At 50.0% G+C, this 23970-nt stretch overlaps 1 protein-coding gene across 1 annotated transcript; it reads right to left on the bottom strand.

Annotated features, from left to right (window-relative positions):
* Positions 1-6026: 6026 nt before the first annotated feature.
* LOC142481361 (agmatinase, mitochondrial-like) lies at positions 6027-23388 on the bottom strand. The gene is made up of 7 exons (XM_075582829.1): positions 22937-23388; positions 17291-17493; positions 15582-15630; positions 14920-15115; positions 11974-12153; positions 11678-11762; positions 6027-7536 (listed from the first exon to the last, which is right to left on the bottom strand). The coding sequence occupies exons 1-7, from the start codon at positions 23326-23328 to the stop codon at positions 7463-7465; spliced, it is 1179 nt and encodes a 392-aa protein (XP_075438944.1). The 5' UTR covers positions 23329-23388; the 3' UTR covers positions 6027-7462.
* Between the last annotated feature and the right edge of the window lie 582 nt (positions 23389-23970).

Raw genomic sequence — 23970 nt, 5'->3', positions numbered from 1 at the left:
CCTTCCTTATCACATGGTGGTGGTGTGACACAGCAGAAGTTAAACCCTGCCCCTTCTGCCTGGAGACAGTGACATCATACTAGGCTATGCATGGAAGGGGAAACTTTCTTGAGTTCAGATCCCAGGAGGAGTGGAAGAAGAGGGCTCTCACTGTGAATAGTTATGCAAGTCCCTAAGTACAGTACAGTATAGGTTTAGCATTCCCTTTATTGTTTTTCAGTTAGGGAATGTATCCTGTTTATCTAGATGGTCTGGAATGACTCCCAAGATATAGAGAGAGACAGACTATGCTCAGAGGGGGGGCGGGGGGGGGATATGGGGGGGCAATCTGCCCTGAAATAAGGAGGCGGATTACAGAAGGAGTAGTGCTAGGCCCATCAGGAGCCCCGTGGCTATGGAACGCTACCAGCGCTGTAGAGCAGAGAGACTGTATAGGTAGCAAACTAGATATAAAGCCTCAGCACCTTCCTAGCAGGCCGAGATGGGGCAGCTAAGGAAGCAGTGCAAACAGCATAGGCCAAGGACACTTAATTGGAAATACAAGATGATCGCTGTATATTAAATGTGAGACCGGGCCTACAAGATAATAAAAGGTGCTGTTTGAATGAATACAGTTTCCACCATTGCTTACCAGCACCCAGCATGCACCCTGAATAATATAATGCACCCTGAGCAGCCCTAACACCGACACTTATGTAAACTCTCTACGAGCCTGGCAGGGAGGGTTACATAGCTATGCATCGACTATATGCATTGCAGTTATAGCGGCTTTGTAAAGGAGTCAGTTTGCTCCACAAAGTTAAAGCTGCAATCTTCTCTAACTACCCCCCATTTACAGGATGGAAACAGGGGGGTGAACACTGAACATCACTATTTTCAGCTGCGGGGGCCCGTTGGTTCCCTGGATACTGACCGGTGCAGCTACCAGTATTACTTCCTGGTATTTCAAAGGGGATTTAAATTGCTGTCAAATAGGAAGCTGCAACTGATCATGTTGCGGCTTCCTATTGGCTTGAGATTTGACAGCCATTTTGTTTCCCCTGGAGGGAGATTTAAAAATTTTGCCTCCTTTCTGGTTCCCAGTAAAAACACTGTCTAGAATCTGTATTTAGTTGTTGTTTGAATATAATGTGATTTTCCTTAATAATTCTGGAGAAAGTTTTGCGTGTGACATTTTTAATAAATGTGTGAATATTGTCGGGCTGCAATAAGTGATGGCAGAATCCGTCAATTGAAACAATGGCAGAAAATGTACCTAAAGAAAGAACAGAATTTAATGTTTAATGCTATGGCAACCGACAATTACCCCAAAACTGGTGTTACATACAGTATCAAGCAATTCTAACCACGAACTGCAACTCTTAGTGACTTATACACCGAACTAAACCCCTCTATACAACACGGGGAGATAGCTGCGACCCCACCTGAGATACCCGAGAAATATGCCTCATTTCAATCATTTGAATACACTTTGCATATTCAAACGATGTTTATTTCCCAGGTATCTCAGGTGTATTGATATGGAAAGGGGGGGAAGAGGTGGAGTAACCCTGCTCAGCCACTAGGATATGAGGGTAGGACGTCAGCAGCGCGACCAACTAGTTAGTAGTGTGGTCAGTCCGGTTCATAGCGTGGAGTGCAATCAGCTAATAATGATGTGGGCCAGTTGTGGATCCCACTAGCTAGGACTGCTTTCCTGTTCATCTCACTAGAAATCCCTGCACTCGGCGATTCAGGCACTCCCCTGTCATACACTCTGTAGTGTGGGGGCAGAATCACTCGCGGTGTCTGACACCAGCAAGCTGCTACACGATCTTTACTGCCTGTCTGGTACATATGGCCAAGTAGGTTAACTGTTTAACCCCTGGCACCATTTGATACACACTCTGGGCTATGGGGAGTAAATGAATCATTACCTCTGACTCCAGAAGGCTGCCTAAGCGATCACTACAGTTTGTTTAACATCCATGACTAAGTGGGACAATTGGTTAACCCCTTCATACCCACATGCAGCAGAGCATAAAGCCGTTTTATGAGCAAACATTTGTTATTACCTGCTTGGCAACACCACGACTGCAGTGTAATCAGGGATAATAATATATGAACATTGTGCTTGGTGTTTGATATTCATGGTCAAATGGGACAGTTGTTTAACCCTTGGCACTACTTGTTATGCACCACAAGTTTTGGGGAGTGAATGACTCACTACCTCTGACTTTAGAAGGTTGCTAAACGACCACTACTGTTTGTCTGTTTAAACACTCATGGTTAAACTGGGACAATCGTTTAGCCCGGCTATACCCACATGCAGCAGAGCAGAGCGCCCTTCTATGAGCAGACACTTGGCACTATCTGCACAGCAACACTGCAATGTAATCAGGGTTAGCAGTACAGGAACATTGTGTTTGGGGCATTCACCCCATATATGACCTTATGTTACTGTGACTACATTTGGAGCTACATATATAGACTACCAACTGGTCACCTTCTATACTATTATTACCACCACCAGGCTATGAACGAGCTACTAGTCCTTATTCTGGATCACTCATATAGGGGCTTATGCAGAGAGGATCTAGGAGGGAATTGCGCCATATTCTGGCCAAAAAACTCGCCAGAAAACCTTTAACTGGGGAGAAAATGGCGCGTTTTTTAAAAACCGTCTGAAAAGTTTTCAGCAGAGTAAAAGTCGCCAAACAGCTGGCGAGAACCTGGAACTCGCCATACTATTATAGCGTGCGATTCCAGAAGGACCGAAGCGCTGGAATGCGCCATTCTGCCCTATAATATGGCGTGTTCCAGGGCGCCAGAAAAACTTGGAAATTTGACTAACATCTGCTAAAACAAGGTAAAGGCGCTTTCAGCATACGGCCATAATTGATGCCAATTCTTTGGCTATTTTATTGCCGTTTTCCCAGTACATCACGATCCTCTCTGCATAAGCCCCATAATGTTTATACCCAGGCATAGACTTACATGAAGCATTCCACACTCCGCTGTGCCTAACATGCGCGAAGGTATCAGGTTTTAATTAGATTGTTTTTCTTGTTATCATTAATAACATTTATTTATTTTGAGCTCTACCCACAGTGAGTGCATCTTATGGGATTCTTTCCTTGTTTCTCAGTACATCTCAGGTGTATTCACAGATATCTTGAGCAGCGGTGCACAAACGTGGGGGCGTGCGTGGCAGAGGTCCCGCGCTTTCCGCCTAAAGGATGGAAATGACATGTAGGGGAGCGCGCGAGTTCTCTGTAACTCACTTAGGCCTCGTTCAGGGTGGCAGAGACAGGAGGTGGAGGGCGTGCGTCCGCGCGTCAATCTGCTGGGCGATGTGTGCACATCATCCCCAGCAGTCCTTTTCAAGCGTTCAGGAGGCGGGTTCTCAGACCTGAGGTTAGGGATGGGGGTTGCTCTTCTCACTACATTTCTCTGAATGATTTGATTGGCTGCCGAAGTGCCAGTGACGCTGCTGCAGCTTGAAAAAAACAACTTGAGTTGTTTATGCAAACTGTAGCAAGCGTCAACTCCGTACTTCGGAGACAGGGTAGCTTCTACCCTGACAACTGATATTTACTTTAAATACTTTGTTTATAACGTGCGCACGTCGCGAAGCAGGCACTCTGAACGAGGCCTTAGGGCTCGTCCAGTGTGGCGCTGAGCGGGTGCTCACGGTAGACACGTTGCGACAAAGCATGTGTCCTTTGTGAGCAGGCGGGCGGGCCTGCTCGGCGCTCAGCGAGCAAATTGAATTTACCGCTCGCAAGCGCAACACGTGAGCGGTTCGCCCAATGAGGGCGAACCAGCTCCGTGACAGAGGCCGCGCCCCCAGACGCGTGCGCACCTAGCCGGCCAGGAAAAGCACGGTCGAGCAGGGCGCAGCGCTGGAGCGCCAAATTCCCGCCCTGGACGAGGTCTTATCTGCTCTCCGATGTCTTCGGGCGACGTGTCGCCATGGCAACGCAGTGTCAAATGATGCCAGAGGGTCATGTGACGTGACATCATATGAACCTGCAGCATCATTTTTTTGACGCGGATACCAGGTGGGTGGGGGGGTGAGCACCTCAGCTGAGCAGGCAGGGGGCGCAGGCTTAGCGTCTCTGAAAATCAGACACAGAACCGCTGCTTTTTAGCCTATTTCTACCAATACAGCCAACTCTGTTAACATGGTTACGTAATTACCATCACTGCTTTTACTGTGCATGTAAGATTATTTCCTTGCCTTGCTCCGGGGCGGTTTGAGGTGCCGGTGTCCAAGGGCACCCCAATGAAAGCTGCGTCTAGTCCCTCTGCAGACTCCTGGAAGGGCAAACTCATCATGGTGCAGACCCCAGCAGGGCAAGCTACATTCTCCTCACTGGGGGGCATGTTGAACCTGATGTCTGAGACGCTGCGCCGGAGAGGAGTCTGAACTTTCCCCGATCTGCGTCCGAGAGTTGGCAGGGAGCTCCGAGCCGGGGAGTGAGAAGCTCGTAGCGTGACCCGGCCCACACTCAGGTCCTCTCTGCATGTTAAACGGGAGCCGCTGCAAGCTCCCCGGGACACGGCCCAGAGGGGCAGCAGCCGGGTATAACCGTGAGATCCGGCCCGCCACACACTGCTGAGACCTGCCATGCTGAGCCTGCTGCCTGCGCCTGAACTCAAAGTGCAGCTGTGTCTCCCTGTGCTACACAGCAACGCCTCCAACTTTTATCCACTCCTCCTGGCTTGTAAAAGGGCATTGCATGTCTGGGCCGTGGGTGGATTTGTAACAACGTTGCACATGAACTTGAAGGATTTGTACAAGGATGTAGATTATCTCTGTAAATTATTACCCAGTATCCCACTGCGTCCTCATAGGGAAAGGGAAGAGCTAAAGCAGACACAATGTGAAGTTAGGGGGGAAATAGCCAGCATATTAAAGGTTAATCCCAGCCATTGCACCTATTCGCCTGCATGGAACCGCAGGATCCCCCCGGTTCTATAGTGCGTGTGCGTGCTACGCCGCGCGCGCCGCAGTTTTAGTTGGCGGAGGTTAGTCAGCCGGTCTATAATGGTGCCGCGCGCGCACGGCAGGGAGCGTGGGACCGGCCGACGGGGGGAAAATGAGAAAAAGAAAGAAATTGCGTTGCTGCCGCCGTTGAAAATGTAAGGGCTGGAGCAAACACAGCGCTACACCACGTGCGCGTGCTTTCGTGCGCGCACGCGTTCGTCACCGACCCCTTGTGGCCTATGGTACTGTTCATTGTTGAAACTACCACTGGCTGCGCAGCACGGCGTCGCCGCCGCTGTAGCTGGAGTCTTTCAAAAGTGTGATTCCCCGCTGCAGCAGCGCAGCGTCAGCTTCAGCAGCCAATCAATGTGCAGACGTTTTCATTGATTGGCTGTTGAAATTGCTGGGGGACAGGTGATGGGGGGGACGTGGTTTATTATTTTATTTATTTTCACATATTTATTATTACATTATTTATTTATCCGTCGCCCGCTCCCCCGCCCCCCCCGCCCCCCCCGCCCCCGCGGATCATTCCGTCTGCTGGGGATGTTCACACATCGCCCAGCAGACGCGCCGCAAAGCACCATGTGTGCTCTTGCCCTAAGTTTATGTGTGTATATGTGTGTGTGTGGGTGTGTGTGTATATATGTGTATATATGTGTGTGTGTATGTATGTGTGGGTGTATATGTGTGTATGTATATATGTATGTGTGTGTATACAGTATATGTATGTATGTATGTGTGTGTGTGTGTATGTATGTATGTATGTGTGGGTGTGTGTATGTATGTGTGGGTGTGTGTATGTATGTATGTGTGGGTGTGTGTATGTATGTATGTGTGGGTGTGTATGTATGTATGTATGTATGTGTGTGTGTGTATGTATGTATGTGTGGGTGTGTGTATGTATGTATGTGTGGGTGTGTGTATGTATGTATGTGTGTGTGTGTGTGTATGTATGTGTGTGTGGGTGTGTGTGTGTGTATGTATGTGTGTGTGGGTGTGTGTATGTATGTATGTGTGGGTGTGTATGTGTGTGTGTATGTATGTATGTGTGGGTGTGTGTATGTATGTATGTATGTGTGGGTGTGTGTATGTATGTATGTGTGGGTGTATGTATGTGTGGGTGGGTGTATGTATATGTGTGTGTGTATATATGTATGTGTGTGTGTGTGTGTATGTATGTGTGTGTGTATATATGTATGTATGTATGTATGTATGTGTGTATGTATGTGTGGGTGTGTGTACAATATTATTAAAAAAATTATTAAAGGATTCATTTATTTGAAAATGCATTTAAACACACACACACACACACACACACACACACACACACACACACACACACACACACACACACACACACACACACACACACTACCTTACACTTGCGCACAGTACACGCACAAAATCTGTGCGGCACATACACGCGCCTTCGCACACGCACGCACGTGCGCACGGCCGCACACAGTATATAACAGCCCTTATGTGGTTCATCTGGCCCAAAACCCTGCGTTTTACAATGTATATGTGGAAACCTTTATTCAATGTATTTCTGTAACTGTGAAAGTGTATTCTGTTGTTCTCTATGTGTGCTAGGCTAATAATACAGTTACCCAGCGTGCACGCCAAGGGGACATGGTTATCGCTAGTCGAGAAAGGGGTGGGGGGTGCAGTGCGGGGGACAAAGGGAGAGTGGGGATGGGTGGCGCTCATGTCTGGGAGACGTTGGTCCGGAACCAGAGCCTTTGCCTGCCGCAGACACTGAGGCGCCTATCTCTGCAGGAGATATCCGGCTAGCCAGGGGAACCAGCAGTACCACAGATCAGGCTCAGTACCACAAGATTGGCGTAAAGCAGATGTGGTGCCTATATTTAAAAAGGGAGCTAGATCACCCCCGGGGAATTACAGACCTGTACGCCTGACCTCAATAGTAGGGAAACTACTTGAAGGTTTAATACGGGATAATATTCAGGAATACCTAATGGAAAACAACATTTTGAGTGATTGATTGGGGCTGCACATTTAGGCTTGGGGTGGGGGGGGGGGGGTGGGAGGGAAGCGATTTCCAGTCCTCAAGGGCCACCAACAGGTCATATTTTCAGGATATCCCAGCTTCAGCACAGGTGGCTCAAAGACTTGACTGTCTTGGACTGAGCCACCTGTGCTGAAGCAGGGATATCATGCAAACCTGACCTATTGGTGGCCCTCAAGACCTGGAGTTGGCCACCCCTGTTTTAGGCCCTTAATCAATATGCTCTGAAGTCACTTCCCTATGCTGGAGAACATTTGTGGCCCAATCAATGAAATGGAGCTGATCTCTTCTCCACCCTGGGACGCGGCTTCACGGCGTATTAAAGAGGTGCTGGAATAGCATCGACGGTAACTATTTCTCCGCATTCCCCAAAATGCAGCAGGGCTGTGTGGCCACAGAGGTAAGGGTCCTTTGAAGAAGTTGTTCTCCACCACGACGCAGGACCGGCCGTGACAGGGTTAAACGGATTCCACACCTGGCAGGGTGCAAAGCATTTCAAACAGGAGGTTTGCCGCAGTCAGCGCGGTGTTACCTGGGAATGCAGAGAGATTTAATCATAAGGAGAACTCAGAATGCAATGTGCTTACAGCATGACGTCTGGTTCTACAAGGAGTCCCCAGGGACCAGGAACATAGTGGCCTTTATCCAATATACCGTGAAGCCTTTATTGCTTTGTTAAAGTGTTAATCTCCAGTCTAGTGATATGCAGCCATAATGCATTTCCAGCCTATTGAGCAAGGGGTCCTTGTGTAAAAAGGGGATTCTCCATGCTAGGGTTGCCAAGTGTCCAGTATTGAACTGGACTGTCCTGCATTTGGACAGTCTGTCCAGTAAAATAATGAGATGTAATACTGGACATGTATGTGTATACGGGTATTACCTCTTTGGAGATAGTGACCTGACCAGCTTGGGGAGGCCGCGGGATTTCCCGAAGCAGGGCTGTTGCTTGGGGGCTGGGCAACTTCCTCCATCCTGATTGGCTGCTGCTGGGTAATGCAGCCAATCAGGAGGAAATGTCAGAAGCCTGGGGTGGGGCCAAGGAGAGGAGGAAACAGCATGGAGCAGAGTGCGTCGCACCTTTTACCATTGTGTGCAGTATTTTTGGAGAAGCCACCTGGCAACCCTAATGAGGACAGGGGGCAGAGTTATTTGGAGCTATGGAATCTACTTTGTAAGCAAACGGGGCGATCCCTTCCCTGACTTGCACAGGGGTAAGGAGACTTTCAGGTACAGAAGTATACCTTTTTTTCAGCAGTTACAGGTTTAATGGGGGATAAATAAAGGGGAGTGGGTCATTATGGTGACCTATTTTATTTTAAACTAGCTGATATACCCGGCGTTGCCCGGGATTGAATGGTCCCGCTCCCCCTCTCTGTCCACTCACCCCCTATCTCTGCTCCCCATTACCCTCTCTCTGTGGGTGGGTGGGTGAGTTAGTGACTGGGTGGGTGAGTTAGTGACTGGGCAGGTGAGTTAGTCAGTTAGTGAGTGGGCGGGTGAGTGAGCGGGTGAGCGAGCGGGTGAGTTAGTGAGGGCAGGTAAGTGAGTTAGTGAGCGGGGTCTCTCAGCTAGTGACTGGGTGGCTGGGTGAGTTAGTGACTGGGTGGGTGAGTGAGTTAGTGGGTGAGTGAGTTAGTGGGTGAGTTAGTGACTGGATGGGTGAGTGAGTGGGTGAGTGAGTTAGTGACTGGGTGGGTGGGTGACTGGGTGAGTGAGTTAGTGACTGGGTGGGTGAGTTAGTGACTGGGTGGGTGGCTGAGTTTGTGACTGAGTTAGTGGGTGGGTGAGTGAGTTAGTGACTGGGTGAGTGAGTTAGTGACTGGGTGGGTGACTGAGTTAGTGACTGGGTGGGTGGGTGAGTTAGTGGGTGGGTGAGTTAGTGGGTGGGTGGGTGAGTTAGTGACTGGGTGGGTGGGTGGTTGGGTGAGTTAGTGACTGGGTGGTTGAGTTAGTGACTGGGTGGGTGAGTTAGTGGGTGGGTGAGTTATTGACTGGGTGGGTGGGTGAGTTAGTGTTTGGGGGAATGAGTTAGTGACTGGGTGGGTGGTGAGTTAGTGACTGGGTGGGTTGAGTTAGTGACTGGGTGGGTGGGTGAGTTAGTGACTGGGTGGGTGGGTGAGTTAGTGACTGGGTGGGTGGTTGAGTGAGTTAGTGACTGGGTGGATGGTTGAGTGAGTTAGTGACTGGGCGGGTGAGTTAGTAACTGGGTGGGTGAGTGAGTTAGTGACTGGGTGGGTGAGTAGTGAGTGACTGGGTGAGTTAGTGACTGGGTGGGTGAGTGAGTTAGTGGGTGGGTGAGTTAGTGACTGGGTGGGTGGTTGAGTGAGTTAGTGACTGGGTGGGTGGGTGAGTTAGTGACTTGGGTGGGTGGATGGGTGAGTTAGTGACTTGGGTGGGTGAGTGAGTTAGTGACTTGGGTGTGTGAGTGAGTTAGTGACTGGGTGGGTGGGTGAGTGACTGGGTGAGTTAGTGACTGGGTGGGTGAGTTAGTGACTGGGTGGGTGGGTGAGTTAGTGACTGGGTGGGTGAGTTAGTGACTGGGTGGGTGAGTTAGTGACTGGGTGGGTGGGTGAGTTAGTGGGTGGGTGAGTTATTGACTGGGTGGGTGGGTGAGTTATTGACTGGGTGGGTGGGTGAGTTATTGACTGGGTGGGTGGGTTAGTGACTGGGTGGGTGGTGAGTTAGTGACTGGGTGGGAGAGTTAGTGACTGGGTGGGTGAGTTAGTGACTGGGTGGGTGAGTTAGTGACTGGGTGGGTGAGTTAGTGACTGGGTGGGTGAGTTAGTGACTGGGTTGGTGAGTTAGTGACTGGGTGGGTGAGTTAGTGACTGGGTGGGTGGGTGAGTTAGTGGGTGAGTTAGTGACTGGGTGGGTGGTTGAGTGAGTTAGTGACTGGGCGGGTGAGTTAGTGACTGGGTGGGTGAGTGAGTTAGTGACTGGGTGGGTGAGTAGTGAGTGACTGGGTGAGTTAGTGACTGGGTGGGTGAGTGAGTTAGTGACTTGGGTGTGTGAGTGAGTTAGTGTCTGGGTGGGTGGGTGAGTGACTGGGTGGGTGAGTGACTGGGTGAGTTAGTGACTGGGTGGGTGAGTTAGTGACTGGGTGGGTGAGTTAGTGGGTGGGTGGGTGGGTGAGTTAGTGACTGGGTGGGTGAGTTAGTGACTGGGTGGGTGAGTTAGTGACTGGGTGAGTGAGTTAGTGACTGGGTGGGTGAAGTGAGGACAGTCAGCCCCGCTGCGGGCCGCCACTGCTCTGCTCCCCCGCCAGTATGTTAAGGGCGAGCCGAGGTGTGTATCAGGCGGTAAGGAGGCGGGAGAGGGTGGTGCGGCTGTGGCGCCCCTGAGGTCTGTGAGGTGAAGGGAGCAGTGGCGGCGCCCAGTGGCAGGGAGGCAGCCACCGTGATCGGGCAGAAGGGGGGCAGAAGGGGGACGGACGCTCACACCACCACCTTACCTCTACTTCCGGGCGCCGCCATCTTAGGCACTTGGCGCCACGAGGGAGGAAGGGGGTAGCAGCTGCAGTCTGCCTGTTCCCCCGCCGGGGAGGTGATGTGAGTGGAGCGCCACCGGGGAGGTGATGTGAGTTGGAGGGAGGGAGGTGATGTGAGTGGAGCGCCGCCGGGGAGGTGATGTGAGTTGGAGGGAGGGAGGTGATGTGAGTGGAGCGCCGCCGGGGAGGTGATGTGAGTGAAGCGCCGCCGGGGAGGTGATGTGAGTGGAGCGCCGCCGGGGAGGTGATGTGAGTGGAGCGCCGCCGGGGAGGTGATGTGAGTGGAGCGCCGCCGGGGAGGTGATGTGAGTGGAGCGCCGCCGGGGAGGGAGGTGAGTTGGAGGGAGGGAGGTGATGTGAGTGGAGCACCGCCGGGGAGGGAGGTGAGGTGGAGGGAGGGGAGTTGGAGGGAGGGAGGGGAGTTGGAGGGGAGGTGAGTTGGAGCGCCACCGTTGAGGGAGGTGAGTTGAAGCGCCGCCGGGGAGGGAGGTGAGTTGGAGCGCCGCCGGGGAGTGAGGGAGGTGAGTTGGAGGGGAGGTGAGTTGGAGCGCTGCCAGGGAGGGAGGTGAGTTGGAGCGCAGCCGGGGAGTGAAGGAGGTGAGTTGGAGCGCCGCCGGAGAGTGAGGGAGGTGAGTTGGAGCGCAGCCGGGGAGTGAGGGAGGCGAGTGTGATGGGGGGGGGGGGGGTGTGTGTGTGTTGCCGAGGGGGAACACAGTGGCAGTTGGGTGACGTCAGACCCACAATCTGATTGGCCAGAGGCTGAGGACCAATCAGATTCACCACAGATAGCACTAACCATTCGATTTTATATATATAGATTGCCCCTTTTCAATATGCTGCAAAGCCGTCTTCCCCTAGCTGGGGAAGATTTCGGCTCCAGCACTGGCTGAGTTTGTACTCTGGAGCCAGGCGAGTTACTACATAATGTATAAACTTGTTTATTAATGTAACTGTATTTGTAACCATGTATTATTTGTCATTATAACTCTATGGCCAGGACATACTTGGAAACAGGAGGTAACTCTCAGTGTATTACTTCCTGGTAACACATTGTATAAATAAATGATATGGATCCATGCGCGCAGAGCAGATTAAGCCCACCATGTCACCGTGCTGGGACCGAGACCCATCACCCTGCCCACAGTTACCTGCCCCCATGTGCTGACCTCACTTTCCGGGCACTCACCGGAGAGATCATATATTGGCGCCACTTCCACAAGGTCACAGCCCACGACATTGAGACCCGCACAGCCACGGATTATCTCCAGAGCCTAAGAACAGATACATGTGTTATCGTTAAATTAGAAGGTCAACGGACAAATGAGGACATGTTTGGACTATTTTGCCTTTTAAATTCCCCTCATCTGTTGTGAGTGTCCTAACTCTCGCACCCCTGTGTTACACCGTGTTATTCCTTATTGTGCCTTTTGTAAGATGCTGTACAACAGACGGGTGCATTGTAAAATAAGGATACTCTTTTACCTGGCTGGGGGTGAGGCCGGCGATCTCTGGCGTGCCAGTCCCAGGAGCGAAGGACGGGTCCAGTCCATCGATGTCAAAGCTGATGTAGACTGGTTTCTCTCCCATTTGCTGCCTCACTTCTGCCATCAGCGGGACCAGTGATTTAAACCAGACATCGTCAGCGAGCACCATGCGGAAACCCTGCACGATACCGCGGGGGGTCGGAAAGCATTAAGGAAGCAAGGCGAGTACCTATTACACCAGGGGTGGGCCACTCCAGTCCCCAAGGGCCACCGACAGGTCAGCTTTTCAGGATATCCCTGCTTCAGCACAGGTGGCTCAATCAGCAGCAGTCTTCAACTGAGCCACTGATTCAGCCTCCTGTGCTGAAGCAGGGGTATCCTGAAAACCTGACCTGCTGGTGGCCCTTGAGGACTGGAGAGGCGCACCCGTGTATTACACACTGGCCTCTGAATGGGAAGGCAGTCATGTTAAAGCACCAACTCCCCCCACCCTTTGTGTTTTCGAACCCCACCTTTCTTACCGGGATGGGAAACGTGCTTTTTTTCAGCGCCAAGATAATTACCGGTAAAAGTAGCATGTTTCATCCCCCCCCCCTCCCGGGGAAACAAAATGGGGGTTTAAATGTCCCGCATTACACAGGCCAATAGGAAGCTGCGACGTCATCAGTCGAGGTTTCCCATTGGCCCTCGTGACGTAGGGGGATTTAAAAATCAGCAAGTTATGGCGCTACTTTAACTAGTATGTATCTGGGGGTCTCGAGCTGAAACCAACGGGAGACCCTCTGGTACAATAAGAGGGGTCGTGCTGCTTTAATACAGGGTGCATGATATATTAAACAAGGGTGTGGGTCAGAGGGCAGGGAAGGGCAGGGAATGGCAGGGGGGGCAAAGGGAAGGGCAGGGGGGGGCAAAGGGAAGGGCAGGGGGGGGCAAAGGGAAGGGCAGGGGGGGCAAAGGGAAGGGCAGGGGGGGCAAAGGGAAGGGCAGGGAGGGACAGGGGGTGCGACCTGTTCTGTGTGTCCCGCGGCGGCAGCGGCCGGAGTGGTGAGGGGGGGGGGGGGTGTTAACGTCGTGTTTGCGGTCCGGCGTTGGCGGTGTGGGGTAAGTGCGTGGGGGCATAGTGTTGCCAGGGGTGGTGGTGGTGAGCGGGCTGTTTGTGAGGTCCCGCGGAGTGGTGGCAGGGGGGGTGGTGTTAGCGTTGTTGCAGTGTGGCGGTGGAGTTGTGGGGTAAGTGTGCTCATAGAGGGTGTTGTTGGGGGGGGGGTGGATCGTGCTCGTTTTAGAGGACACGGGGCGGAAAGTGCCGCGTGGGGTAAGAGCGTAGCAAAGGGGCCGTAGTGGTGATAGGGAGTGGTTCCGTTGTTGCGGGACAGCTCCGGGAAGGACGGAGGGGTGAGAGGGTGGGTGATCAAGGGCGGCCAGCCGTTGAGGAGGGCCAGAGGGGTGATAGTGGGGGGGTGAGTGTTGTACTTACTTTTGGTGTCCTGGTGATCGTCTCGTCAGCGTCTCCAGGGAGGGGGGGGGGGGGGATTGGTGTGTGTGTGTTCTGGATGTAATCCACAGGGTAGTCTCCCAAATCTCACAGTATGAGGAAGCTCTGGGGTGTGAGCAGTCCACACTGGTGTGAGTGGAACAGTGGCTTCAAGTAGACCAGCCAATGAGAGCCGTGGAGGGCGGGCGGACCGACAGACCACTGAAATGGTCTCCAGACACTCTCAAACAAGATTTTTAATTATATAGATATATATATATATATATATATAGATATATATATATATATACATATATATATATATACATACATATATATAAATGTAAATACAACTGTATGCTCATCTGCATGTCTTAGGCAGGTCTGCAACCCCGCCTTTCACCATTATCACCCAGCAGACAGCACTTCCACTGCAGCAAGGGATTCTGGGAAATGACATGCAAATGAGCACACAGTGCCACTTTTTGCTTCAAAAACCATTTTTAACATGGTTCCCTATAGGCTTAAGCTTGCTGCATGGTCACAGCTTTGAGCACAGCCAGGGTTAAGGTGCATACCCAGAAAACCCACCCACAGACAGCTGTTTCGACCTTAATGGGTCACATCAGTGTGGGGTTGGTTAACTGGGTATGCAAAGAAGCTAAAGGATGGGGTTTACCATACTTAGTTTGGTTATGGTGAGTAAAAAAAGTGACAAAAACCCTCCACAGCAAAGTGAAGTATATATATATATATATACACACACACACACACACACCACTCTCCGCTCCGTGCTGTTTCCTCCTCTCCTTGGCCTCAGGCTCCTGCTGCCTGCTCCTGATTGGCTGCTGCTGGCTAATGTAGCCAATCAGGATGGAGGAAGCTGGCCAGCCCCCTAGCAACAGCCCTGCTCTGGGAAATCCCGCAGCCCCCCAAACCGGTCAGGTCACTATGTCCAGAGAGGTAATATACCGGACATATACATGTCCAGAGAGGTAATACCGGTATACACCTACATGTCCAGTATAACCTCTAATTTTTTACTGGACAGAGAGTGTGCAAATACAGGACAGTCCGGTACAATACTGGACACCTGGCTACCCCATCACTGCACGGCTATCTGAGACTGTGGTGGTGAATCGAAGCAATGCATTATTACCATCTGAACAACATATATACAAAACAGGGGGGTGGATATACAGGTAAGACTTTAGCTTTGCTAACCTAACGTGGACTGTGGAGGGCAGAGGGCAAGTGGCCCCTACTGAGGAGGAGAATATATAAGGAGAGGCGGAGGAGAGGAAAGGAGGAGAGATTCTGAGTTTGCAGCTAACAGAGGAGGCTGGGAAATGCTGACATTTGAAGGCCAGCTCAGCTAGTAATGAAGCAGCCTGGGCTGGAATTGCTCCTCCCCCGTACCACAGTTACAGGCATTCAGCCTTCCAATTGTTCTTTGCCTGGCAGGCTGGTTACCTGGTCCCGGCAGTATTTATAAGGGTCAGGACTGTAGGAGGAGCCTCGGATCCCGATTTGCACAACCCGCGTACAGTCCAGGAGTCCCTCCTCCACGCAGCGTCGGAACGGCGTTCCGTGATAGATCTTCTCTCCCAGCGCCGTGTCTCCGGTGTCAGTGTGAGCATCCACATGTACCAAGCCCACAGGACCATGCCTGGAACCAATACAGAGAGGTGTTCATCTAGAGCAGAGGCTCCCAACGCCAGTCCTCAAGGACAACACCCAGGGCAGGTTTTAAGGATACCCCGGGCTTGAGGACAGGTGGCTTGGGCAAAATGATTGGGTCATATGTGCATTGCTCTGTAATCTCACCAATTGAGTATAGGAACTCGGGAACTATGTGCCTGACCAGGAAATAATAAAGGAAATAAAGTGATTATGAATGTATTAGTAACATGGTGGGAATACTAACTAGAAGCGGGTAAATGTCTTTCCTACCATACTGTATGTCTTTATTTAAAGCTGCAGCATTGACTGTGGTTTCTGCACACGTATCCCTACAAAAACATTGCTGATTATGTGCACGGGGATGAGACTCATGCTTAGCACAGACAGAGAAGTCACTTTCTGTGCACACTGGAGTTGGGTGACCTTTTAGTGCACAATGCCCAGTGACTTACTTTTCAGCAACTGCCTGAAGAATGGGATACGTGATTGTATGATCACCACCTGCACAGGAGAGGAGAATATTCATGCAAATATAAATATTATATTAACGTTAAACCTGAACATTCACAGCCTGCTTTCTCTGTTGTGCTGTGGATATCAACCCCCAGATCCCTTGTAAAAGCAGAGTCCAGACTTCAGATAACATCCCTCTTTCATTTTTAATCTTGAACTCTGTTGCTGCTAGGAGGTGTCTGCAACACATTGCACATTTAATGCACAATCCCATTCGGGCATCAAATGGTATAGATGCCTCAACAGCAACCAGGGGGTGTCCTAAAACTAAGTTATTGCGAGCGTGCTGACACACTATATGCTATAACATGGGCTGGAAGGGATAGATTGGAAGGTCTCATGGGCATGGATTTCCTGATCTAAATTAATGATAGTTGCACTCATTTGTATTATAATTCCCCATATTGTATTGCAGTCCTGTCAAACATGCGGACCAATAATCTTTGTCATGCGGCCCGGAGGTTGGCAGGTAGGGAGTAAGTTGTTTAGCTCAGAGGGTAGTAGGAAAGGAGGGAGTTATTTGGCCAAGAGAGAGGTGAGGAGAGAGGAGGGGGGTGAGGAGAAAGGGGGGAGGAGAGAGGTAGGGAAGGAGAGAGGTAGGGGGGGAGAGAGGGAGAGGGGGGATGCAGGGAGAGAGGGGTAAGGGGGGGAGAGAGTGGGGGGGATAGTGAGGGGGGAAGAGAGAGAGAGGTGAGGGGGGGGATGAAGGGAGATAGAGAGGTGAGGATAAACAGGGAGAAGGGAAAAGAGGCGAGGGGAGAGAAGGGTGAGGGAGATAGAGGGGTGAGGGGTGAGGGGGGAGAGAAAAGTGAGGGGGGAGAGAGAGGGGACAGAGATGAGACACTGGAGGGGGGGTGGGGGACAGAGATGAGAGACTGGAGGGGGGGGGAGAGAGGTGGTTATAAGGACTATGCGAGTCAGTTACGCTGTAGACTACATTCCTTTTTTTCCTCCCGCCCTGTGATGATGCGGCCCGAGTCTTGCAGTCGTATTTAACCTATTCTGAGTTTGACGGCCTGTTGTATTGTCTCTTTTATAAAGCACTGTGTTAGCGCTATATAACTAAAAACATACATACATTGGTGAGGCATTCACTGTAAACACTTTTTGACCCTCTATGTGACATAAATGACATAACAAACCCAAATTGACTACCAGCTTACCCCGTCGGTTATGTTATTTGTGCATGGGTTCTTTAATGTGCTAACAATTTAAGGCTACATTTTAAAAAAGGGACAACCAGGAGTACAGGCGTTTAAGCCGCGATCCTTGCGCGCTAGCATTAGCTCCGGAAGACCCCCCCGGTTCCAAGATAGTTACCAGTGTTCTTCCTGGACATTTAAACGGCCACCCAATAGGAAGCCACAAACAATGGATGACGTGGCTTACCCGCAAGAGTTGGCAGCCATATTGATTTTCCTGGAGGGAGCTTTAACACCAGTAACTACACCGGTACGTATCTGGAAAACCAGGGGGTCCCAGGAGCTAAGGATTGCGTGTACCGAAGGACCACCGGTTCAAATCCTGTAACCAAATAAAAAAAAATATGATATGTAGATGTGATTGCAGATTAAAGTGTCTGTTACTACACTCTCAGCCATCAAACACTCTTCTAATCTATGCATGGCCACGTGTATTGGTATATTACCCAGAGTCAATGGAACACATCCAGCGGCCATTATTTTCTGGTAGGCCTCTCTGATCCTCCGGCAGCTGTCCTCCAGATTGTACAAATTCACGTTGACGTCGCCGATGTCAGCCACCATGATGGAGTGGAACGGGGCGGCTCCCGTGCTGCTGTTATGCCGCCGGACCATCGATGACTCTGCCCTTATATGTCGTGGTCCGAACCTAGCAAATGAATCATCGGAGTCAGAATGGGTTTTCAAGAGAACAGCTGCCGTACCGGTGTTCTGGATAGCACTGGCAGTCATGCCATAGACTTTCATTTAGACAGGACATGCCAGGAATATATATATATTTTTTTCTGTCTCACCAAGAAAAGTTCAGATGTGTTCACCATACAAAATTACATAGAAGTGTATAAACACAATAAAAAAAAACATCTATAAGCACGAAATTGATTCTCAATAAATAATTAAAGATTAACCATTTCAGGTTATCAAAAATCAATGTTTCATGCAACAAAATGTTTGTTTCTTGTATCCAGGTCAAGAAAATGGTTCACCGAGATTATTTTTTACACTTGTGCTGTTAGATGAATGTTGTATATATAGTTATGTTATAAAGCTGTAACCCAAATTTGGATTACTAGAGCCGATAGGGGTTAACTGTGTCGTGTGGGCTCACACAGGGTAACGCCCCTTCCTCATCACATGGTGGTGGTGTGACTAAGCAGTAGTTAAACCCTACCCCCTTCTGCCTGGATACAGTGACATCATACTAGGCTATGCATGGAAGGGGAAACTTTCTTGAATTCAGATCCCAGGAGGAGTGGAAGAAGAGGGCTCTCACTGTGAATAGTTATGCAAGTCCCTAAGTACAGTATAGTATAGGTTTAGCATTCCCTTTAATGTTTTTCAGTTAGGGAAAGTATCCTGTTTATCTAGATGGTCTGGAATGACTCCCAAGATATAGAGAGAGAGACAGACTATGCACAGAGGGGGGGCAATCTGCCCTGAAATAAGGAGGCGGATTACAGAAGGAGTAGTGCTAGGCCCATCAGGGGCCCCGTGGGTATGGAGCGCTACTAGCGCTGTAGAGCAGAGAGACTGAATAGGTAGCATACTAGATATAAAGCCTCAGCACCTTCCTAGCAGGCCGAGATGGGGGCAGCTAAGGAAGCAGCGCAAACAGCACAGGCCTAGGAAACTCAATTGTAAATACAAGATGATCGCTGTATATTAAATGTGAGACTGTGCCTACAAGACAATAAAGCTGCTGTTTGAATGAATACAGTTTCCATCATTGCTTACCAGCACCCAGCCTGCACCCTGAATAATATAATGCACCCTGAGCAGCCCTAACACCGACACTTATGTAAACTCTCTACGAGCCTGGCAGGGAGGGTTACATAGCTAAGCATCGACTATATGCATTGCAGTTATAACGGCTTTGTAAAGGAGTCAGTTTGCTCCACAAAGTTAAAGCTGCAATCTTCTCTAACTACCCCCCATTTACAGGATGGAAACAGGGGGGTGAACACTGAACATCACTATTTTCAGCTGCGGGGGCCCGTTGGTTCCCTGGATATTGGCCGGTGCAGCTACCAGTATTACTTCCTGGTATTTCAAAGGAGATTTAAATTGCTGTCCAATAGGAAGCTGCAACTGATCATGTTGCGGCTTCCTATTGACTTGAGATTTGACAGCCATTTTGTTTCCCCTGGAGGGAGATTTAAAACTTTCACTGCCTTTCTGGTTCCCAGTAAAAACACTGTCTAGAATCTGTATTTAGTAGGTGTTTGAATATAATGTGATTTTTCTTAATAATTCTGGAGAAAGTTTTGCGTGTGACATTTTTTATAAATGTGTGAATATTGTCAGGCTGCAATAAGTGATGGCAGAATCCGTCAATTGAAACAATGGCAGAAAATGTACCTAAAGAAAGAACAGAATTTAATGTGTTAACATGTTTTTTTTTTTTTTTCCTCCCGAGAGGGTTGCACCCTCTCGCTCATCGGGTCCCAAACCACTTCAGTGGTTCGGGAGCATGCCTTTGGACTGTCCAACCGAAGTCAGACCCGCCCTCAGAACACAGTTTCCCTGAAGGTTTCAGCCCGTAAGCCTAGGTCTCCAGGGACATTGATGCCTTCCTCCGTTAGGATTCAGGACATCCGTCTCTTCCTCCCTCTGGCCCGAGGCCCGCAAGGGAGTTCACATCATCTCCCCTCTTTCGAGGGTTGTGCGGGTGCACCCCAGCCCCGAAGGGCTGGTTGTTCGAATGCCATCCCCCCTTAGCCCGAAGGCTCAGGGGTTCTGTGGTCCGGGGCCTGGATACCACCTCTCAACGAGCTAGAGGGCCAAATGCTTGCCACAGACCTTTCCTACTGAAGCCCCAGATAGGATGGTACTGCATTTGGTCATAGCTGTGCAGGCCGAGAGGAGCATTCATATCGCCTTGATCTAAGCCAAAGAGCCAAGGCACCCACAGACAGCTGTTTCGACCTTGATGGGTCTCATCAGTGTGGGGTTGATTAATGTGTTAACATGTGTTCAATGCTATGGAAACCGACAATTACCCCAAAACTGGTATTACATACGATATCAAGCAATTCTAACCACTAACTGCACTAACTGCAACTCTTGTTAAAAGCAGTGTTGGCACACACAATGTTCCTTATCAAACTTGTTCTTTAATGTTATAAATAAACTGTATACTGTACTACATAACGGTGTGAAAAAATGAAATAAAAATGAGGATTTGTTGGTGTTTTAGGAACAATTAATATTTTTTAAAGATATTACCGAATTTGCATAAGGCAACCCCCTAATTTCAGTAGTAGCTGGAAAGAAAAAACACTTTTTCCCCTCCCCCCCCAAAAAGGTGGAGCTTGTCAGATTTACTCTCCTACCACCCTAATGCACCTGACTGCTGATTGGCTCACAAAGTGGGTGGGTGGTTATATGGAGAGTATGTACTTTTCAACGTTACTTTATTAAGAAAAAAAACTTGCATTATAAAACGGGCAAAACCGGTTATTTGTTAGCAGAGTTAGTTTTAGCCGTCGGTCACAGAAAGCTGTTTATTTTAAAGAGTGGAAATACAACACAAGTTACTGATACAGAAACATTCATCTGAGAACCTGCCAGGGCAATTTAGTGCAAATGCAATTTAGATTATTTGGCCAAAGGTCTCATCTGAGCTTTAATATAAAGAGGATCTCGGAAACCAGGAGCAGACTTTAGCATGGGAGCGGGTGTAGTGGTGACATGTGGCAGAATATTCTGCATTTCCACTAATATGAAGCCTTTCCGTCATAAAACACATTTTCTACCATTCCGAACTATTTCCTAACTGAAGATATGTTTAATCGCATTGCAATTTAGGTCCAAAAAAACCTACCTGAAAACCATAACAGTATAGCAAATCTATATGGGATAGCAAATCTATAAACAAATCACATATTCTTCACCATTTCGCAGCAAATGTTTACGTTTTTTTGCCAAATTTAAGCAAATATGAGCATACACGGTAAGGGCTAGAGCAGGGTTGACCAATTATTATGACTAAGCCATCTGTGCTGAAGCAGGGATATCCTGAAAACCAGACCTGTTGGTGGGCCTTGAGGACTGGAGTTGGGCCAACCCTGAGCTACTGTAGAATCAGTTCAGACACAGTAACATGTGCCTGGGGGTACCCTTCCCTAGTACCCTTACACATCCTAAGGGTATATGTGCAGTATGTATTACTCCTATATACAGTGCTTCAGCTCAGGCATAGGGGAATCCTGACCTTCCGGAGTCAGCAAATAGTCTGGGCCCCCCTGGCCCGCCTATACAGTCAGTCAGCAAGATCCCTGTCCTCACTGTGCTATTTAAAGTCAGTCCGTATAATAAATCACTTGACTCAGTCAGATTCATCACTTGCTAGCAGTATCCTGCACAATATCCCCGCGTTCCAGCTCGCTAATAATGGCGTGTCTGCATCTCTGCCCTATTAGTGGTATTTGTAGCAAATAGTTTCAAGCAAATGGGCCGTTTCAGCAGAATTCCCCGTTTTTATTAAAGCTTGGTCAATTTGCAGGAACGTTGAGGAAAGTCCAATATTTACCTGTTTTTGTAACTTGTTCTGCAACCGATAACCCTCCATCTATTTCCCCAATCCAAGAGACGTGCAAACGTACTCACCCGCTCCTCACCTACACCACGTCCCGCTCAAACGAAAAAAACAAAGTGTGGTGAGATGGAGAACTCCATTTAATAGCGTAGCCAGTGACTTATACGCCTAACTAAACCCCCCTCTATACAACACGGGAGAGTAAGCCGCGACCACACCTGAGATACCCGAGAAATATGCCTCATTTCAATCATTTGAATACACTTTGCATATTCAAACGATGTTTATTTCCCAGGTATCTCAGGTGTATTCACAGATATCTCTCCATGTGTTGCAGAGAGCAGTGGGGACGTGCGTGGCAGAGGTCCTGCGCGTTCCGCCTAAAGCATGGAAATGACATGTAGGGGAGCGCGCGAGTCATCTGTAACTCACTTAGGCCTCGTTCAGGGTGGCAGAGACAGGAGGTGGAGGGCGCGCGTACACGTTTGTGCGCGCGTCAGTCTGCTGGGCGATGTGTGCACATCATCCCCAGCAGTCCTTTTCAAGCGTTCAGGAGGCGGGTTCTCAGACCTGAGGTTAGGGATGGGGGTTGCTCTTCTCACTACATTTCTCTGAATGATTTGATTGGCTGCCGAGGTACCAGTGTCGCTGCTGCAGCTTGAAAAAACAACTTGAGTTGTTTATGCAAACTGTAGCAAGCGTCAACTCCGTACTTCGGAGACAGGGTTAGCTTCTACCCTGACAACTGATATTTACTTTAAATACTTTGTTTAGAACGTGCGCACGTCGCGAAGCAGGCACCCTGAACGAAGCCTTAGGGCTCGTCCAGTGTGGCGCTGAGCGGGTGCGTACGCTCACGGTAGACACGTTGCGACAAAGCATGTGTCCTTTGTGAGCAGGCGGGCCTGCTCGGCGTTCAGCGAGCAAACTGAATTTGCCGCTCGCAAGCGCATCACGTGAGCGGTTCGCCCAATGAGGGCGAACCAGCTCAGTGACAGAGGCCGCGCCCCCAGACGCGTGCGCACCTAGCCGGCCAGGAAAAGCACGGCCGAGCAGGGTGCACCGCTGGAGCGCCACTACCCACCCTGGACGAGGCCTTATCTGCTCTCCGATGTCTTCGGGCCACGTGTCGCCATGGCAACGCAGTGTCAAATGATGCCAGAGGGTCATGTGACGTGACATCATATGAACCTGCAGCATAATTTTTTTTGACGCGGATACCAGGTGGGTGGTGAGCACTGGGGCTGAGCAGGCAGGGGGGCGCAGGGCCAAAAGTTTGAGTACCCCTGATATAGAGTGTTTTAGGCGGTATATACTGTAAGTCATGTGCACGCGACTAAATAGGACCCCCATGGTTCTCCCTCTCTCTCAATTTTCTTTGGATCAATAAAGTCCAATGCATTTTCTTCTAATTTTTCACAGGCTTAGCGTCTCTGAAAATCAGACACAGTACCGCTGCTTTTTAGCCTATTTCTATCAATACAGCCAACTCTGTTAACATGGTTACATAATTACCATCGCTGCTTTTACTGTGCATGTAAGATTATTTCCTTGCCTTGCTCCGGGGCGGTTTGAGGTGCCGGTGTCCAAGGGCACCCCAATGAAAGCTGCGTCTAGTCCCTCTGCAGACTCCTGGAAGGGCAACCTCATCATGGTGCAGACCCCAGCAGGGCGAGCTACATTCTCCGCACTGGGGGGCATGTTGAACCTGATGTCTGAGACGCTGCGCCGGAGAGGAGTCTGAACTTTCCCCGATCTGCGTCCCAGAGTTGGCAGGGAGCTCCGAGCCGAGGAGTGAGAAGCTCGGAGCGTGACCCGGCCCACACTCAGGTCCTCTCTGCATGTTAAACGGGAGCCGCTGCAAGCTCCCCGGGACACGGCCCAGAGGGGCAGCAGCCGGGTATAACCGTGAGATCCGGCCCGCCACACACTGCTGAGACCTGCCATGCTGAGCCTGCTGCCTGCGCCTGAACTCAAAGTGCAGCTGTGTCTCCCTGTGCTACACAGCAACGCCTCCAACTTTTATCCACTCCCCCTCCTGGCTTGTAAAAGGGCATTGCATGTCTGGGCCATAGGAGTATTTTTAACAACCGTTGCACATGAACTTGAAGGATTTGTACAAGGATGTAGATTATCTCTGTAATTTATTACCCAGTGTCACACTGCGTCCTCATAGGGAAAGGGAAGAGCTAAAGCAGAGACAATGTGAAGAGCAATGTGACGTTAGAGGGGAAATAGCCAGCATATTAAAGGTTAATCCCAGCCATTGCACCTACCCACCTGGATGGAACCGCAGGATCCCCCCGGTTCTATAGTGCGTGTGCGTGCTACGCCGTGCGAGCGGCAGTTTTAGTTGGCGGAGGTTAGTCAGCCGGTCTATAATGGTGCCGCGCGCGCAGGGAGCGTGGGACCGACCGACGGGGGAAGATGAGAAAAAGAAAGAAATCGCGCCGCTACCGTCGCTGAAAATGTAAGGGCTGGAGCAAACACAGCGCTACACGACGTGCGCGCACACGTTCGTCACCGACCCCTGGCGGCCTATGGTACTGTTCATTGTTGAAACTACCATTGGCTGCAAAGCACGGCGTC

Source organism: Ascaphus truei, unplaced genomic scaffold, assembly GCF_040206685.1.
Source record: "Ascaphus truei isolate aAscTru1 unplaced genomic scaffold, aAscTru1.hap1 HAP1_SCAFFOLD_2577, whole genome shotgun sequence".
Lineage (NCBI taxonomy): Eukaryota > Metazoa > Chordata > Amphibia > Anura > Ascaphidae > Ascaphus > Ascaphus truei.
This window is presented reverse-complemented; position numbering and strand designations above follow the sequence as displayed.

What these genes read in the sequence shown, in the direction of transcription:
- LOC142481361 (XM_075582829.1), bottom strand. Translation starts at nt 23,328, where the DNA reads ATGGCAGGTCTCAGCAGTGTGTGGCGGGCCGGATCTCACGGTTATACC. An exon ending in TCAAACCGCCCCGGAGCAAG is followed by an intron (nt 17,494 to 22,936) that starts GCAAGGAAATAA and finishes TTCATTTGCTAG; the next exon opens with GTTCGGACCACGACATATAA. An exon ending in ATGTGTTCCATTGACTCTGG is followed by an intron (nt 15,631 to 17,290) that starts GTAATATACCAA and finishes TCTCCTGTGCAG; the next exon opens with GTGGTGATCATACAATCACG.